Raw genomic sequence first — 20,253 nt, forward strand, 5'->3', positions numbered from 1 at the left:
TCCTACTTGTGGATGCAGGTGTTTAAAACCACCTGCAAACGAGGGACTATCCAAAGTTAGCAGTGAGAAAAGGAAAAACTATCCACAGCAAAAATCAGATCAGGAGCAAGTAAAAGAGTCTGCTGAGTCTAATTGCAAGGGGCTGAGTGGAACAGATTTTGAGCTGTTATCAAGACTGTTGGACTGGAAGGGTTCACTTGATCAGTTACAGGCACTTCACTTCAAAAAGAAGCTTAAAAAGCACCTGCTATGTTGCAGCTGAAGGGACAGTAATTAACAGGCAAGGGCTAATACGCTCCTGAACCACTCCAGCTGCAAGTGCTGATGTTAATGAACCTTTTCTTCTTGTCCTCTTTATTCCCAGATACTGTATGTAAAACCGTAACTGGACAAATGGTTTAAGTACACACAAAACAATAATTATTCTGCTTTTGAAAACATCAAACCAAAGCTTTATGTAGGGTTTTCCCGACACAAGATCAAGATCCACTAAAACTGAGGAGCTTTGAGTTTTTCTTTTGTGACTCACCTCACAACTCACAGCTTTATTAAAGTACTGATTATCTTCGAGGAATGACCTTTCCATTCTAGGATTGCTTACCAGCATTTTATTTAAAGTTAGCATTGCTGTCTCTGATGCTGGATAAACGTGTTTTATAAAGTGTTCACTTCCAACAGATCTTCAAATTGAACGTGTCGCAGAAACATTAAACAAAGCCTACATTTCTGTAAAGAAAAGGTTCTGCATTCAGTTATGTGCCTACTTGCTATAAATACCATGTGGTAACTATCCAAAGAGGCAGTCCCTGAGAAGTTTTGAGTAATTTTTGCCTTCTCAAAACTACACTCTCAATATGCACATCTGATTTTCTTATTTCAAAAAACCGAACAGTAGCAAGCATGCCACTTTTCCAGTTGAGTCAGAAGCAAGGTAGGTGCAACAACTGTGGTTTGCTCCACTCCCTTCTGGTTGTATTTAACACATTATAGAACACTCTCTTTACATCTCAATGACTGAAGTCAGTGCAATCAAAGAGAATGGCAGAGGACGATCTCTCCTTTCCTATATAATCTCTCACATCAGAAAAGAAGCAGAGTAATTTTCTTGATCGACTCAACTTCAACACAATACATCATGTATGTTTCCTACTTTATTTTCTGTCCTGTATTTTGAAGTAATTTGATACATGCATTTCCATGAAGAATTTCTGGAGAGAATACTACAGATCCAATTTAATTCACTATTTTTACAGTACCTCTTACTCTGGGTACAAGCCATATGAACTCAAACTGAACACATAACCTTTCCCCCCACCATTTTTGTGTTTGTTATAAACCAAACAAGATTAAAATATTCTAATTCCCCATCATTGCCTTATAGTAATGATTAGAAAGATGCTAATGCTATTGATCACTTCACACAAGATTTTTTGAATATGTATTACATAAACTAATTTTAGAACAGAACTAGTGAACAAAACAAATGTGTGCACCTGAATATAAACTGCTTATCTTGAAACAAATCTAGAAGGTCACTTAATAGGCTTAATCTAGATATCTAATAGAAATACTCTGCTTATCTCTAGACATCTAAAGTGGCTGTATTCATTACAGATGACCACCATATGAAAGGCAACTGAAAAAAGAGATGGGACTATTTTCAAGTTGTTCCACCTACCAGCAGCCCTGATGGAAAAACCTATTCATGTGAATAAGTTACTATGGGTTGAATTAGCAAGAAATTTCCAAGTGTTTAGGAGCTGTAGTTGATCTTGAACTTGCTTTTTGTTAAAAAATGTTAAACAACGTGTTAGCTGAAATCATTGTCACGATTTTCATGATTTACTTGATGCTTATGATGTTATTACAGCATAAATGAGATGTTGCTCATCAGGTAAACCATAGTGTCTGTGCAAGTGTTCCTTGCCTATTACATTTGTTTTTCCTGTCTGTTCTCAGCATTAAATGATCAATTTCCCCAGCAAGCTCAATACAAGGAAATCCAACTCCTAACTTGACTCTGGATACAAGATGCTGTTCTACAATCAATTCTTCAAAATGCTGCTCCTGAGGCATTAAGAAGTTTCTAAAAGAGATACAACTGAGTGAAATTCTTGCAGAAAAGATATTAAGTACAATTACATTTAAAGGCTTTTTTTCCCCCTTAGAATTGCACTAAAACATAAAACATCAAAGAACCCATAGGCACCAAGTCAAAATAAGCAAATTACAAATGTCTACAGAAGAAACATTTCACGCAGTCACACACTAGAAAGTGGGATTTTTTTTAAAGCTGCAGAAAACAAGAGGAATAATCATATTGCTTCGTATTTTGAGGTCAGAGGTTTTTAAAATCATTATTATCTGTAAAGACTGCTGTAAAACTGTATTAAATGTGTTTTCAAGACAGACACTAACTGAAGAATGAAAGGGGTATCACAATGCTGTTTGTCCTCCTTTAAAATAAACTTAAGTGAAATTGTAGATGACAATCATTTGAGCGGTTGGGTTGAGGTGAATTACAAGAAATACTGCTTAGCCTAACAGTTCACAGCACTTGTCACCATGAATAAACCACAGAACGCATTTAAAAAACTAAGCAGCACATTTGGCATTTCTGAGACTAATGCTGGAGGGCAACTATTTTGCTGAAGTGGGATGCTGGTTTTGACACTACTTGAGAGTCCAAGAAGAGACTAAGTCACCACATTCATTTCAGCTAAGCAGAAGTTAATCTTTGATAGTTTAAGGGTATGCTTTGTCACCACAGGTCAACTACACCGAGAAAAACCATTGTGAGCTTTGTGACACAGAGTATCTCTTTTAGTGGTTACACCTAAAAGATAACAACTGTACTTTACCAACAAAATGAAGGTATCTCCACAAGCTATTAATTGCCTGATGTATTTAAATTATTTTTTTTCTTGATAGTCTTAGATTTTGTAAGAATCAGAGCAGGACACAATTCTAGACTCTACACTTTAATCTGCAAGGTAAGTGGTACAGAAGAAAGAATAAAAAACACATGTGGCTCACCTTCACCAGTAACTTTTCTGGCTAATGAACTGAAGGTTCAAATGAGACAGAAATGCTGTGGTACTACTTGTGCCTCTTCACTGATTTGATGACACCAAGATAATCTAAGATTTTCATTAGACAGTTTCAGGTGACAAAAAATCACTGTCAGTCGAAGCAATTTGTAAGGCAGACTTCATTTAACCATAAATCTCATAAGTGATAGGGAGAAATCAAAACCCTTCATAACAATGACATCAACACTGACAAACCTGATCTACTAATTGCAGTGCTCGGCCTTGAACAAACAAAATACAAACCAACAGTGCCTTATGTATGGATACTGCTGTTGGTGTTACTAGAGATGAGAACCCCTCTGAGAACTGACCTACCATGAAAAATGCAACAGGTATAATTAGGATCCTTTTGATGAGTAAGTATGCTAAACTATTATGAAAGTCGCTAAAGCAGCTTTAGTCCTCCATCAGGTGCTTCCATGGCAGATGGAAGTTATATTAAGCTGGCATCGGTGTAAGTGAAAGCTTTAGCAAAAATGCACTGGAAAATTAATTTGTGGAAAAAAAGCAGCTCTTGCTATGCTGAATACACCGTGAGGATTATAAGGTGTAAGAACAGTGAGTAGTGCCTCCAAAAATGTATAGACACATGAAATTACGAACATCACAACATCCACAAAACAACAACAACCACAAAATTTACATTTTATTTCAAAACCCACGTTGTTTATAATGGTATTTTGATATTTCACTGAAGCTTTTTTCCCTTTTATTCATAGGCTTGGGTTGGAAGGGCTCTAAAAGATCATCTAATCCAACCCCCCTGCCATAAGACGAGGCACCTTCTGCTACATGTGAAACTATTGTTTTCTCATAAAATAAAGCTATTTCAATGTGACTAAGTTTTGAAGTCTAGAAGTGTGCCACTTAACTCATTCCTCAGGAAAACTGCAGCAGTTTTGCTAATAGTTACTGAACACTGGAAGAATCAAAGGTGGGGCTTACACTGACATCACAGCAGCATCTCCTCTCCTAACAACCAAATTTTTCTGCCTGAAAAAAATCTATCTGCAGGAAGCACTAAGTGCAGGAAACCACCCATTCATTAAGGAAGTTTTATCCCTCTGCATTGTAAAACTAAGGTACTGAGTTAAAAAGAGGATTAAAAGAGCACAACATTCATTACATTTTGCATAAGTAGATATCCATTTAAGGTAATTACAAACAAAAAAAAGGAAAAGCATATTGAGAAATGCTGAAAAATCTATCCGCAGGAAGCACTAAGTGCAGGAAATCACCCATTCATTAAGGAAGTTTTATCCCTCTGCATTGTAAAACTAAGGTACTGAGTTAAAAAGAGGATTAAAAGAGCACAACATTCATTACATTTTGCATAAGTAGATATCCATTTAAGGTAATTACAAACAAAAAAAAGGAAAAGCATATTGAGAAATGCTTTCAGTAGCTGAGAGTATTTTTGATGACAGGAAATCATAATAAAAGCATTACAATACCAAAAAAACCCTACTCTCCTACTCGCTTAGAGGTAAATTCTTATGCAGTTTTAGCAGCATAAGGTTTCAAAACATCACCCTCAGACAGAGGCCTAATATTCCTCATCTTGAATGAACCAAAGTGTGAAATCCAACAAGAGTTCAGTTTTGTTATAATCTAATACCATCACATTTCCACAGAATTTGATACAGAGACTATCACTCCAAATGACAGAAAATCATTAACTGAAGAAAATAATTAATACTCCACAGATAAATTTTTTCATGCACCTCGCTGATACTGAATTGTTTTATCTGACTTTATACCACTCACCCTGATGCCATGAAGATTTTTGCCTTTTCTTTTATACCCCTGTTATACCTTTTTATAACTTCTGTATTCTTAGTGCTTTTTGCCTACATTCTTGGACTTGTTTGTCAAGCTGAGAGACTAAACATTTCAGAAGCTTCGTAGCTGGGGATCAGTGTGCCCCAGACCCCAAGGTCCTCTCCAGAACACATTCTGTAAACCAAGATAGAACCACCCAGGGGAAGGTTCCTTGGGGACAGGGGCTCACTTGAGCCTCTCACTGGGGAATCTTTGATAGATATGCTAATTAGTAAAACCTATAATGTTATACCCAATGTTGGGGGGAGGGACAGAGAGACAGAGACACAGAGAGATATACGCGGCAGGGTGCATCTCCATGCATATGACCTGGACCTGTGCACCTAAGGATCCTTAAAATAAATACCAAGGTAAAATCCCTTGTCCCCTTCTAACCGTGTATGACTCTTGATTTTAAGACCAGGAAAAGGCATCAACCCAATGTAAACCAATTCTCCACACCACCAAATACACTGTAACTTGAGAAACAGCGCTGTTCCAAAAGTTGCAGATCATCCACAAAGAGGCTTCTAACCAATATTGTAAAAACAATGCCTAAATTATTCTTTAAGGAAATATTCCTTGGATCCATAGCATGGATTTTAACCAATAATATTTCACTTTATTTCTGAACTATTTTGACAAGAAAAAAGCTCCTGAAAACAGCTGGCTGTTCCTTCAGTTAGAAAGAACTTAGAAGCAGAAATGTTTGATTTCATTTTACACTTTGAAAGCCATTTAAAAAAGCACGAGTGCTCAATGTATCTTTTCTCCTCATGTCAACAGAAGCAGAAATGTTTGATTTGATTTTACACTTTGAAAGCCATTTAAAAAAGCCGAGTGCTCAATGTATCTTTTCTCCTCATGTCAATAGACTGTTAATCTGTAAACAAATTTTTCAGAAAAGCTCTTCTATCTTTGAACTTTTGAAAAAAAGTCACAGGATTTGACAGAAATACTCAGGCACCTTCAGATAATGGGCCCTGGAAATGCAGCTTTCATCCTTTAAGCACATTTTGAATAAATACAACTGTGTATAGTCAAGCTCAGTAGTACAGCTGTGCAAAAAAAAAAAAAAAAAAAAAAAAAAAAAAAACTCAGAGGGAAAAAAAAAATTTAATATAATGAAACCAAACCCCATGACACGAAGTGATGGATGGAAAAATTGGCAGAGTCAAAAGAAAGCATCTTTTTTATTGGTCATGTTTTTTGCACTTCAGCTCAGTGAAATCCCTTACCAGCTTCCAGCCCAGACAGGGAACAGAGGCAGGAAGAGACAACACACAAGAGCTCTCAAACAAAACCCTGCAATAGCTCTCCCTGTCTCAGGGAAGAAACAGTACCTAGAATCACACAAGGAATAGCTAAAACAGCAGCACACATTTTAAAAAACCTTCACTTATTTGTATGGAGGAGTTGTGAACAAAAGTCAGAATTTTCAGTTGAATACTAAGTTGGGCAAAACATTTTGAAGAAAATGAGAAAATAGTCATGTTATGTTTTCACTAACTATAATTAACTCTTATTTTCTTTAAAAAGGGTTTTATGCTCTCCCCAGGAATCCATCTGAGAAAAAAATGACAACCTTAATCATTCTAGGTAAAGAGGTAATTTACTATTCTACATCACAGAAAAGAACCTTTAAAGTTCCAACACATCTAAAATGTTAGATTTCAGATTTTATTCTATGAAATACCAAAGCTTCACATGCAATTTGCTAGAAAAAACACAGATATAGTACTAGAAAAGTGACATCTATATAAACTACAGGTCACTACATAAGTGCCAAGTATATAAACACACATAAAGACTGGAAGAAAAAAGCATTCCGTCTAAGAAATCAGTGTTTCATTCATAGAACACTATTTCTACACGGTAGGATTTTTGCCCATGCCTAACATAAAGCACTGTGAGGCTTGGGACTACTTGATCAGGTCATATATGACTTCAGAATTCAACCAATTCAACTCAGCCACTGTTGATTGTATGCAAAAGACCAACTGTATCCTCACATTCCCTAGATACAAATTACACATCCTTAGACTGAACACAAGATACAATGTGTGTCTTTTAGGTAGTGTATCCCCTTTTGTTTTCTTTTTAACTTTGTCTCCCTTTCAGGACTGTGTAAAAACAGTGATACAGACATCAGACTCCTCACTGTTAAAAAAGAATTAATTCACACCACAATTCTGTTCAATAAGTTGAGTCTGCAGTGTTCTTTCCTCAGGATATTAATCTTTCTAAAAGCATTCTTGCTCTTCTTCACTGTTACCATCTAATAGCAGTAATTACTTCTTGTTCTGTGTTATCAGATGTCACAGGTATTAAATGACTTTTTTTTGTCATTGGATTGAAGTATCTGAAGATGATTTTCTTTAGGAAGCAATCACTGGCAAAAGGAAGCACATGAGCTCTGGTTTATATAGCCATGTTTGCAAAGACTGATGCAGCAGATGTGCCCACAAACATAAAGTCATTAAGGAGGTCAGAAAACTGCATCTGCAGAGCTAATAGCACATCCCTCCTGCCTAGACATAGTGACTCAGAAGCTAGATTCACATGCCAACCTACTTCCACAACATCATGCAAATGATATATTTAATAACTGGAGGTAACTGAATTATCAGTCTTTAGTAGACTGGCCTGGATTTTTGTTATAAAGGGAACTACAATACCATCATTATATATGGGATATCATGAGTGGAAGACAAAATGGGCTCCTAAGGACAATCCAGAAAGCGTAGCAGAAAATAAACATTAGGATTTTTTATTATATATATGCATTCACAGTATATCTTCATCAATTGAAATTTAATCACCTTTTTACAATTTAGAGGAAAAGGCAGGTTTTAGGGTAGTTAAGCCATGTATCATCAGTACCATGAAGCTAACCTATCAGTTATAATAGCTCCTATAAAATACCAGGGTGAAATTGCAATAAGCCTAGAAAATGGGCTACAAATCCCAGATATGCTCAAGCAAGCACTGAACCAAAAATAAAAATAGGTAGATAGGAAACCAAGAACTAGACAGCATTCATCTAATTCACGACCACTAACAGCAGAGATCACAGGCCAAGGTTTTAAAGCATCTTATTCAGCTCCAAATGGCAATTATTGGACAGGAGCTTCAATTACAAAACCCATGCCTCTTCAAAATGAGTTAAATTTCTAGCAGTTCCTTTCTATTCTCTCCACATATAATAACCCTTACATTTCTCAGAAGCAACTTACGTTGTTTAGGCAACTTAAATTTGAAAACATTTAATATTCTCATTAACAGTTAATAATAAAGAATATCCATGTTGCAGTATTTATTGTCCTGGGCTATGTTTATTACACCTGATATCTCCCACATTCTCTTCCTCTTCCAAACATTTTTCTTGTAAGAAAGGAATAGACTGGGCTATAATTAATACATTTTAGCATTTAAATTTAAAAAGTAAAATTTCTCTTCTCATCATGCCCTTCTCCAAAGAAAAATTCCAAAAAAATTTATTAGAAACTTATTTTAGACAGAAGTTGTGGGAAAATCCAAGTATTATATTGCATAGAAATGCAAAGACAGGTGAAAATTTTTCCTCAATTATCAACATTGCTCCTAGGGCTGTAGGTACTAAAAAACCCCAAACATCCCATTTGTAGTTCCAGCCTTAGAACAGGCTGAGTCCAAAGAAATGCATCATGTCTATGGCAGGTGCATGGATAACCTGCTTTAATTTTTTTTGTATATACCCTTTTCGCCTGACCACACAGATGTAAACCAAACAAAAGAGAACAGGATATATTTTTCAAAGCAAATTTTTGGGATGAAAAATGACCTGAATTGTACCACAATGCATCCTGGAATTTTTTATTATCAGAAAAAAAATTGGTTGATGTCCATCATAAAAGTAAAACATGTTTTCATATCTACATAAAATAGGTACTGAAAATGGTAACTTATATGCACACACCTGCACTGGAAACCTTTTCCTTCGCTTAGTTCAAAACAAGTACTGAGAAACAGTATGACTCTTTTGCAGAGGAATGTGTCAAAGTATTTAAAAAGAGCAAACACACACTCAGGCAGTGCCACACTCAGTGGCACCGAGTCTTACAGTTCCATTACCCATCTACAACATCAGAGAACAAGTATGAGAGGAATATGTTTTTTTAAAAACCTCTTAGAACAGTGCACATGAGCTTACAAAAATGAGAACACCTACCAGTGCATTCTGGTTTCCTGAAGCCTTTTTTATGCTTCTTGCTGGCATTCCATGAAGATGACTACATCTACTCTGGAAACCTACAAAAAAGCAAAAATTGATTCAAGAATATTTTGTCTACCACAGAACCAAAAAAAATCACCATTACATATCAATCTATCAATATGAACTCTGTAAAACAAAACCATCTTATTGGCAAACATTGTACTGGTGGAAACACAGAGCACAGAATGGGAAAAGCGAGAGAAAGAGTAAGTTGTCATGAAAATTAACATTTCTGCAGCTATTCTTACTGCCATCCTGGATCTATGCAGAGCTGGCTGCATAAGCAGAACACACTGAACTGCAACAGGAAAATGATTTTTGCATCCCTTCATCACTAGGAAACGTTAAATCTGGCCCATCTGCAGAGACCAAGTCCTCCAAAGCAATTCCAAGCATCTGGAGAAAAAGCCTCACAAAAGGATTCAATACATTCAGTTTAACTGCTCACAGAGAAGATCTGTAGTTGAATGTGAAAGGAGATCCTTGTGGCAGAGGAAGGTACAACAAAACTCTTGGCAGCAAGCAGAGGTCTGACAACTTCAATCTTTGGACAAGAGTGGGTTTCTAGCTGTGAATCCAATCCCAACACTGGTAGAACTTACTATTGGTTACACTGGATGCACAGTGGTTGAAAGTATTTTAGAAATAAAGAGAAAGAGTATTTTCTAAGTTACAATCTCAATCTGTGCTCTAAACAAACCCTTTCGTCTTCTATACAAACAACATGGCCTGACCATAAAGCAAAGCAGATGGTCACACTAGTCTTTCCAGACTTTGAATTAATGAACTTCTATAGAATTCCACAAATTACAGCAGAAGCCAGGAACAAAATGGAATATCAAATTTCATTTTAATTAATGTTGAAAAATTCTCAATGCAAACATCGAGACAACAAATAAAAGAGGAGGCTACCAAAATGAACTGTTTTCCACCTTTTGACTTTTCTAATAGTTGATTTTGAGTTATTTCTCTCTAATGATATATTAAAAATTAAACAATTCAAACTCCAAGATCTTGTCCATATTCTACATATTTCATATAATCCATAGATATCTTTCCACTGCACCAAGTGATTCTACAGCTTGCGTTTGCTTGATTGCTACTTACCTCTCCTCCCTGAGCGGGACATAAGAGGGAAAGTACCAGTTAAGATACTTTCAAAGACTGGGTCAGGCAATTCTCTCTCCAGTTCTGTGGAGTCTTCTTGTTCCCACCATGGAATGACCCCCGTAATTCCACATGCTCCACCTGATTCATTTTCATGAAACCAATCACTCTGCTCATCATCACCTGTGTGAGGGCAGTGTCCACAAATCCCCCAAAAAAGAGGGAGGAGCAGAGAAGATAAAAATCAGATGTTACTATCAATAAATACTCTGACAGGATTATTATATCTTTTGTTTTATTGCTGTATAACAATTACTGCTATATAGCAGTTTTATTTGGAAAATGTTTCTCAATAGCATGACAAGCATTGCCATCAATGAAACACCATAAAATGTAATGTTTTAAAACCAATTTACAATAGTGAAAACAATAATAAACTAGTTAATCCTTTTGGCAATAACTGTGGGGAAATCCATTTAAGTTACTGCACTTTACATATTAAAAAAAAAAACAAGCTTTAATCTCCTGCAGGGAATTAAAAGGTATAAAACTGAAACTGGTTCTTTGCAGCTGATAATGGTATATAATTAGCTTAATTTCATGATTTGTATGGCTAGTAAAAGGGGAAAAACAATCATGAACAGATGTGACTAAATGAAGTTAAACTGATTAAGTTCATTTAGAAATAAGTTTTGAAAAAGTTGATTTTAAATGAAAACTGACAGTATCACATGATTGAGAATTATACTGCATTATAACACAAAGTTGGTCATTTTTACTGACAATATTTATCTATGTAGAATTTAAATACTTGGATTTAAATTAAGAAATAAGACAAGATTGAAAATCTGATCTTAAAATTAGCTCATAAACACACTGGCAACTAAAAATTAATTTTTATGTTTCTTTTAAAACGTTCTTTCATACACACCATCTAGTTTCAGAAGAACAGCAAGTATCTTTGAAAGACATGGGAAATTTCCTTTCCTCCACCCAAAAATTAGATTAGGTATGTGCTATACATTTTATTCTACTTCAAACCATCCAAACCACGCCTCATTATTTCTGCACATAAATTATTTGTTTGACATTTCAATTTTTATTTGGAAATAAACTAAGCAAGATATGAATGCAAGATTTGTGAGACACAGATTTCCAGAATAAAAAAGCATTTGTGGAAAATTTCATTGTCACTCATAGTGGGGAAACACAAACGATGAAAACCAAAGCAAAAATTTCGTGAAAAATAAAATCCAACACACTTTCTCCAAATAAATTGTTGCAATGTAAAGAATATTTGAGATCAAGCACAAGTGAAAACGTCTGTAAACATTCAATCAGGACAAGTATTTCAAGACAATATAGAATAATTAAAGCCCTTCACTGGTCACTTGCAGGTGAAATGGGATCCTTACACCTTTAATGACCACTACTAAAAGCAAAATTAGCAGAGGCTACAGAACAGGAACTTTTAGATGGAGGAAGGCGAAAACAAAGGTGAAAAGAGATACACAGGTCAATATAAGATTTAAATTTCTTTGCATTCCTGAAGCATTTCAGCCTGCTCTCCCTATTCACTCTAATCCTCATTTATAGCTATGACATTTCACAAAGGTATTCCCCATTAATTCTGTCCTCATTTTGTTACGGCCAGGTATGGGCTCTTTGGAGGAACTCTAAGAATACTTAATAGGGACACTGGTGATGGTGGTGGAAGGAGAATCACACCTTTTAATTAGATTGGTCCATGGTTCAGAATTAAGGTTGAAATCCTTTGTTTTGATTTTCCAAACTTTTATGTTTGGAAACACTTTCTGAACTTTTATCGTTGTTAAACTTTGTCTTTATATTTTGTCATGAGAGCTCCAGACACCTTCACTAACAAGAAATACTATCAGGAGCTCAAAAGTAGTCTTCTTACACATAAATCATCCATGGAGGTAACCACAGAATTGTGAAATGGGGTTCCATGATGAGTTCAGGGACAGAAGCTGTAAGAGGCAGGCAGTGCAGTCTTGGAAGAAAGCTACAATTTAAAACTGGGGTGGTGAAATGTGCAGTAAGGCAAAGAGCAGCTACGGAAGGAAATTGGTATCTTTGCTATGTACCCAATAGCAGTTCTTTGGGAGAAAAAATATAAAATTACTTTTCCTTTTTGTGTAACAGGAATATTAGTACGTTAAGCAATTTTCTGTTAAGATACCTTAATTTTTATGCTATTACACACTTTCCTAAGCACTTATGTTGCTTACAGCCAAAGGCAGACCTCAGATCTGAACCTCTTAGTCTTTTTCCACAAGACAGCAGAATCCAGATATACTTGGTTTTTAGGTTGTCTGTGAAATTAATCAACTCCGAATCCTCTGAATATTTTAAATCCTATTATAACCTTGAGGCAAGCATAAGCCTTTTACTACTATTCTTATCCAGGTGAGAGTGCTCACAGGCATCTTGCTTACCAGTTTCTCCACCCTGAAGGGATGCCATTTTCAGAGTCAGGGAAGACCACTGCATTTAACTAATTCCCTACCTCATACATATAGGCATTAAACACAGAGGCCTCCCCACTCAAGAGTTTGGTAACCAAGCACTTGGATTTTATCCTACTTAATTTGCAGCTCTCAAAAGGCAGCACAGTATTCATAGCAAATATGATCTTAAGAATACTAAAAGCTCAAAGCAACATTTTTGACTTCCAAAGATTCACTACACTGTCCTTTCCTCTAGGATGCTGATTCAGCACAGGACTACAGCAAATTATGACATTTTTCCAAGGTACAGGAAAGGTAGAAAAACCTCAAGATCTCCAAAAATAGAGCCCATGCATCCTCCTAAACACATTTTTGAAATGCAGCAAACTTGTTTGTGTAAGGCTAATGTTTCAAGGAATTACTTGAAAGTAATTTACATTGAATTATAACTGCACTGATCAGTACAACAGAGCCAATTTAAGGCTCAGGAATATCAACTTCAAACCTAAAATTTTCAGGCCAGTTTCTGGCTTAATTTATGTAGTAATTTTTAGGCTATCCCCTCCCTCCAATTGCTGTTTGTCTAAATTTCACTCTATATTATTATGTCTACATATTTATGTAACTACTGCTCCATGGTAAATTCCTTGACTTCTTCTTTAAGTAGTTTAGAAAATTATTTATGTGAGCTTCTGGTGGTTTCTCTGTGGACACAGACACCTTCTGCATCACCACCAGTTTCATGTTCAGAAAAGCTTCACCTGAATCTTACTTAAGCTAAAGCAGTGCAGTTGTACAACAAACTTTCCACTGCACACAAAGAGATAGAAAACCTCTTCCTGTTTTATTACAAAATGGCCAGACCAGGCTCAACAGCAGCCACTACATGTGCTTGCCTATAGCAACCACAACATACTTTGAGAGGTTACTGTGAAAAGTTTGGTGTCAATGTCCTACAAACACCACATGATCCTGTGCTGCTCCGTTATCCTGGTGGATAATGCACTGCACATGGAGAGCAAGAGTACAGGGCCTGTGAATACCCTGGAATTTTAGGCTCATTTCCAGGACCAGTGTACCTCTTTCTAGGTAAAAAAACCCCAAACTGCTAACAGCTGTAATAATCATTTGAAGATATTGGGATATTCACTGTAACACATGCAGGGAGTTTCAGGAAAGCAGAAGCTGAAGTTGCCCATTCACAGAGGAATACAGCATCTTGCTCTTTGTGCTCTACGGAGCTGCCTTTAAAAAAAATATATATATAAAAGATATACAATATAAATATTTAGGATTTCAACTACTCAGGTCATATGCAACAACTTCATGTTATTTCTTTTCCACTAACAAAGACTATAAACCTATTTGCCACAACGGTTCAGACCTGGTGTGATTTCACTTTGCATTGCACACTCCATTTCTCTTCTGTATGGACAAACACACCCTGTCACCTGCAGCTACTGACATGCTGTACAAGGTCCAAATTAGTTCCTCACCAGAATTCTTACACTGAATCAGTACTGGGTCATTTTCATAAAGGACACAGTAACGAATAAATGTTTAATCGTAAAATAATGAACAACTATCTTTAAACGCGTAGCCACATCCACAGTGGAACTCTGACATTCCCTGACCTTCTCCAATTTTAACTGTTTAACACTTTATTAACATAATATTCCTTCCTACTTGTGTAGATCTTAAAGGACATTTCAAGTGCTGCATGCCATGATTTAAGAGGTCTTAAGTCAACTCTGAATTTCCCCAAGTGTACGAGTAAGTGTAGATGAACCAGGAATGCAGAGTACGTTTTTTATTTGCTATACCGAAGCTATAAAGGTCATTAAAGAACATACTTGCAATTTAACTATTTCTTCCCCCCAAACAGGATATCACCCACTAGTGGCTGAATAACAATAGTTTTGTTAATATCATGTTGAAAGCTTAACTTGTGAAGTGCCTTTGTAAAGGAGACCTGTGAAGTGCCTTGAAACTGCAGGAGATCCTATTAGTTAGGCCTATCACAGAGTTGCATTTTATGCTGCAATGCAAAACTAGACATTCTGGTTCAAAATTCTTTTTGTAAAATTTTTCTACACCAGGCATAATACTGTTTATCATTAAAGTTTTTAATAATTGAAAAGCAGCCATGAAAATACTACTGGGAACAAAAGGAAAAAAGAGGAAGAAAAAGGGAAGTAATAAGGATTTCTCATAGATAAGCTTCAGCTGCTGGTCAGGTCTTTCAATTACTTTGTTGACAGACTCTCCTACCTCCACACTCAAGTGCTTGATAGAATCACAGTATTTTGGTTTTCTTCCTAACTATTAAATCTTACCCCTAAAATGCCCAATTTGAAAACCTCTGAAGAAAATACAACCCATAAAAAGTCACTTGAGGTTTGTTAATAATTCAGCAGCTACCTTCTACCCTGAGAATACCTTCACTAAACATTTTCCACGATCTTTAAGCCTTTGCCGACTAATTCTTTGGAGTATGCCATGTTTCACAGAATAAAAACATTTACCCCATTGGGCCTGCCAACGCTGAACCCAAATTACTTCTGCCAGAAGGAATTACCACAGCTGGGACACATCACAACAAGAGACCTGCTGGTGCCCTCTCACATGACCTAACGTAAGCATTTGGATAACTTGGAAAGGAGGGCAAATGAGGCAGAGCTCAGATGAGGACTTCATGGGAACCAAAGAAATCAAACAAAAAGAAAAAGCTGCAAGACTGGAACAGAGAAAGGAAAAGAGTACAGAAGTTTTAAAAAATGTTAGATGGCACAACATATATTAGAAGTTGAACAGAGGATTTTCAAGTCTCAACAATTTTCTCTTACCATAGCAATTGATAAGAATTAAAATGTATCTAGCCCTACCCTAATTAAAGCTACACCTGGCTTTCTGGAATCGAATTATAAAACTTGAACCTCGTCTGAGAGTCTGTCCACAGGAGAGTATGTACTGTAACTGAATTTATTTCCATATCCTTTCTGAAAAAAACTTGGAAAATATTAAAGGTCACAGGGTCAGGCACTCCAAAGTTCATAACTAAATACTCAACTATTTAATTGACTGGCCAAATGCTCCAAGAAACTGCTGCTTTAGTCACTTCCCTGTCTAGAATGTCAGTCCCATAGGATGACTATGCTTTGGGAACTAATTAAAGTATTATAAAGACTATTTGTCTGCAATAAATGAGATGTGGTTCTTAATCGCAGAAACACATACAGAACAAATGTTGAGCAGAAGAACAGAAACCTCTTGTCCTCAGCTACCCAAACTTCTAAGTGATGGCAGGCACATCATTTAAACTGAGTATTTCACCAGGCAGCATTACTCAATCTCTGGTTCACCACTTCACTTAGCAGAAACCTGAAGTCAGAAGTGCAGAAAATTTGAACTACAAATGAGGTCAAGACACTGTTCTGAACATATATATAGATATAGATACATATATATATCCTGGAGAAGGAACACTGGTGGGACAGGAATTAGAGCCTAGCTTTATAACTAAAAAACAAAACCAACCATTTTCATCCTGTTCTCTTCCAGCTTTATCTCACCCAGTTCCTTTGCTTTTATCAGATTGACTTTTTCCTTCCGTCATTCTTGTCAATTTTGTATGTGTTTCAGTTCAGCTACAAATTAACTCAGAGATAAAATAACCTCACCTTACTTAAGGAGAGTACAAATTACTAGTATTTACTATCGGGGGGAATAAGCATTATTAGAAAATCAAGAATTTTGGTTTGGAAGTAGGATCTCTGATAGTACTTTCATGGAAAAGTCTCACAAAACCAAAGCTATAATGCAGATTTAAAAGTGTCTGAGCTCCAGATCAAAGCTAATGGTTTCTGATCATACCCACAAAACTATTAGTTCAAAGGAGAGATTGAAAAAATAATGTTTTGTCATGCCAATATCCTTTTCAGGTTTAATTATTGTCGTTCTTTTTATTTATGTTTCAGAATACTATTTCAGGTCTAATGCTTTCTGCTTGAAAATTGCAAACTGAAACAAGATTCAAAAATCAAACAGACGAAAATAAGAACTACAACGTTACAGTAAAGAACCAAGACTAAAAAAGGTAACACCACACCGGTGAAAAAATGCAGTTGGTCACTGATCTGTCCTGTTTTCTCTTCACACAAAATATATAAGAAAACCAGAAAGCAACTGAGATGTTTTCAGTCATATTATTCAAAGATTTAAATGATACAGTTCAGGATTTAAGGACAGAAATATTGATAGAAATATTACCAGAAGAGTACTGGGAAAACATATGCAATTAGGAAGTGTGATAGGTCATCTTACATATAAATATAGAGGACAAATGCATTAAAAATTCCATGTCAAAAGAGAAATTCCAATAGGGAAGTAAAACCCAATCTTTTTGTCCCAACTTAAAGACTTCATGCATTGATGCACTGAACTAAAAAGATCAATCTAAACTGTCAAAGAGAACCTAAACTCTTAAAAAAACATGAGTTAGTACAACTGTAAACAAGATACTCAGACTGGGGAGGTACAGTTTGTGTAGCACAAGTTACCATTGAACAAGTAAGGTAACACTTCTGTTTTAAGTACGAAAAATGCTCTCCCTACTGAAGACAACCTCCCCCTAGAAAACACAGAATTAGATATTAAAGAAAAGAAAAAAACTCAAACATTCCTTTAACCTAGGTTTGTGGAATGGGTCAGGATTTGTTTTATTGCACTCACTCAAGCTGCCATTGCCAAACTGTCTAAGAAAATACTTTAAGTACCATTAACTTGAAATTTCCAACAGAAAAGCAAGTCTTAAATACTTGAGAGACTATTTTTGTCTCATTTTTGTATCCTGTCAAAGACAGTGAGTTCCTACTCCATCATAGCATAATATAGGTAAATGTGTTGCAATAAAGACTAAAGCTGATAAAAACACCAATCTTTTACTTCCATCCTCAATAGTTTTATCACATAAAACCATGTGAGAATACTATGCATACTAAAGGAAAAGTTTCAATCTTCACTGCATTTCAGATTAGAGAAATTTTTTCAGAGAGGACATGTTAAACAGCTCTAATCCCAGTCTTAGACTGCAGAAAAAATAGTTTGTTTGAAATTACTTTTCAAACAAACTACTGAATGAAAAAGAACTATAAAATCCTGCCCTATTAATTTGGAGGAAAAGAAGGAAAAAAGCCACCTCAAGAATAGCATAAGAACCAGTACTACAATCAGATTCCTGTCAGAAAATTGGAGGAACTGAGGAATTAAAACTTAATATAGATGATTTTTAGGGGATGCTCAAGTTTTAAGTAACTTTATCATATTACAGAGGCTGCTTCTCAATACAGCTTTTGACTAAGTCATGCATTCAAGACACCCTCTGATAACATTAAAAAAAAAAAAATAGGAGGCAAGCTATACTTCCACTCATTAAAACAGTAATAGCAACTGAAATGCAGTAATTAACCTATGAAATAACTTGTAACGCTTACAGAATTTCAACTGATGTGGTTTGAGGGGTAGAGAAGGGAAAGATTGTTTCAATACCTTGTCTTCCCTCATCATTGGTAAACAAACCAGCATCACTGCTGCTCAGACTGCTGGATTCACTGTAATAAGAGAAAGAAAGAAACAGATCAAAAGAACAATTGATCTTTCAGTCGTAAAATTTTAAGGAGACAAGGCTGTGCTCAGATTGAACTTAAGCCCAACAGAGATCGGAGAGAAAATAGGATGATTTTTTTTAATCAAACTGCAAATATCCCAGTTCCATTAACTACAAAGCGTATTATTTTTGGCACATAAAACCATGGGAATCTAATGGTACCCTGACAGTAAGCCAGATGTGACTGCAACGAGGTGCTGACACAATTGATGCATTTTATTATCAGCTTCCATCAAATGCTCACTGCTCTGTTCTTATGCTGTGCAATTCAGCTTGATCCTGGAACACCACTGCTCAATAAAATAGGAAAAGTCTCAATCAAAAGCAGCCTAAGCCTTCCTTCAGCACATGAAATATAAGAGTCTGAAAATCGAACTACCTTTCTGAACATCATTTGCAAATATTCAGGAAAAGACACTGCTTAAGGTTTCCTGACACACTACTCGGGGAGAACAAAAAAAAGTTTATAACAAAGGTAGCCAATTAAATCAAAATAAAGGTCACCCTGAAGAAAAAAAGTATGATTCCTGATCATAATATCAACAACAACAACAAAAAAGCAAGGTACAGTTTACTTTTCTATGACTTGCAGTGGCCTTAAAGGCCTTTGTGGCCTTAAAATCAGAATGTGTATATACAACATGCACCCACATCTCTAAATTCAAAGACATGAATAGGTATTTAGCTCTTTGCTGTATGCACATTGTTACATACAATAATCCACATGTCCCTAAATAATATATCAGACTGGTCTTTTAATAACACAGATCACAGTTTGTTGACTTTCACATGAAAGGACTTTTCTGTAAACCCTTTATTTCACTTTTTATCAACAGAGTTGCTGTGTTAAGGACGTAATATTCTCACAAAAAATTTTATCACATTTTACTTACTCTGAGATGTAGAACAATTTGAAAAAAACCCTCAAACACTTCAGTCCAGCACACAAATTCAAGTACATTTTATAAACACTACAGCTACTCTTGATGTGCCATACGAGCCACTCACAAGAACTTTAGGTCTGATAACCTTTGTACACTTATTCATATTACAATTTGCATGCTCCCCTATACTTCAAATCAACTGGTTTAAATTATTTTTATTTTTTAATAATAAATTATTTTTATTTTCTACCAAACAACTAGTATACTTAAGAAAATGATTTCCTTTTAAATTCTAATTTCTCACAAAAGTAAGTCCTGGGTTTTTAAATATATGAATATATGAATTATTGATATGAATATATGAATTATATAAAACTTGCCTAATTCCTATTTAATTATAAGCACATATATGTTTTTAGTATCTTCCTTTGGGAGGCATCCCAACAGGATTTGAAACACAATATAGTAAGCAGGGGACACAAAGCAGCGATAGGGTTTTTTAAAACATATAGATATATGTATATATAGACACAGCTCTGTGTTTGAAGATGAAGTTGTCGCTGTATCTTAGGCTTATCCAAATTCTTGATCCATAAGCAACACTTACACTATCTCTTATACATAATATAAGCAGAACAGACTTAGGCACTTGCACAGTTGCCCTAAGCAGCAGAAAAGTGACGTGCATGAAATGAGAATGGAACAATCGTTCATGAGGGAGACCAAGACTTGAACTTTCTAATGTTGCAAGTCCCAGTAATTCCCTTTTAGCAAGCATCCCATCCTCACTTTAATTATAACATAGATGGCTTTACTGCCCTCAGAGTTCATTGTGCACAATTTTACATCATCAATTTCAAAGGAAAAAGCATCCCTTCTTAATAGATTCTCCTTGTCCATTTATTGTTTAATTGCATGTTTTAAAATAAAGTCAGGAAACATTTTCAACCCTGATATT

General features: G+C 35.7%; 1 protein-coding gene across 2 annotated transcripts in view; it reads right to left on the reverse strand.

The window, feature by feature from the left end:
• Window positions 1–20,253, reverse strand: part of GPATCH2 (G-patch domain containing 2) — a 120,963-nt gene that overhangs the window by 87,170 nt on the left and 13,540 nt on the right. For both annotated transcript variants that reach the window (XM_008630338.2, XM_017730041.1), the window contains exons 3-5: window positions 18,294–18,355; window positions 10,276–10,458; window positions 9,124–9,203 (exon numbers count right to left, since the gene is read on the reverse strand). In XM_008630338.2, coding sequence (XP_008628560.1) covers window positions 9,124–9,203; window positions 10,276–10,458; window positions 18,294–18,355 — 325 coding nt within the window. The remainder of the gene's footprint in view (window positions 1–9,123; window positions 9,204–10,275; window positions 10,459–18,293; window positions 18,356–20,253) is intronic.

Source organism: Corvus brachyrhynchos, unplaced genomic scaffold (genome assembly GCF_000691975.1).
Source record: "Corvus brachyrhynchos isolate BGI_N302 unplaced genomic scaffold, ASM69197v1 scaffold101, whole genome shotgun sequence".
Classification (NCBI taxonomy): domain Eukaryota; kingdom Metazoa; phylum Chordata; class Aves; order Passeriformes; family Corvidae; genus Corvus; species Corvus brachyrhynchos.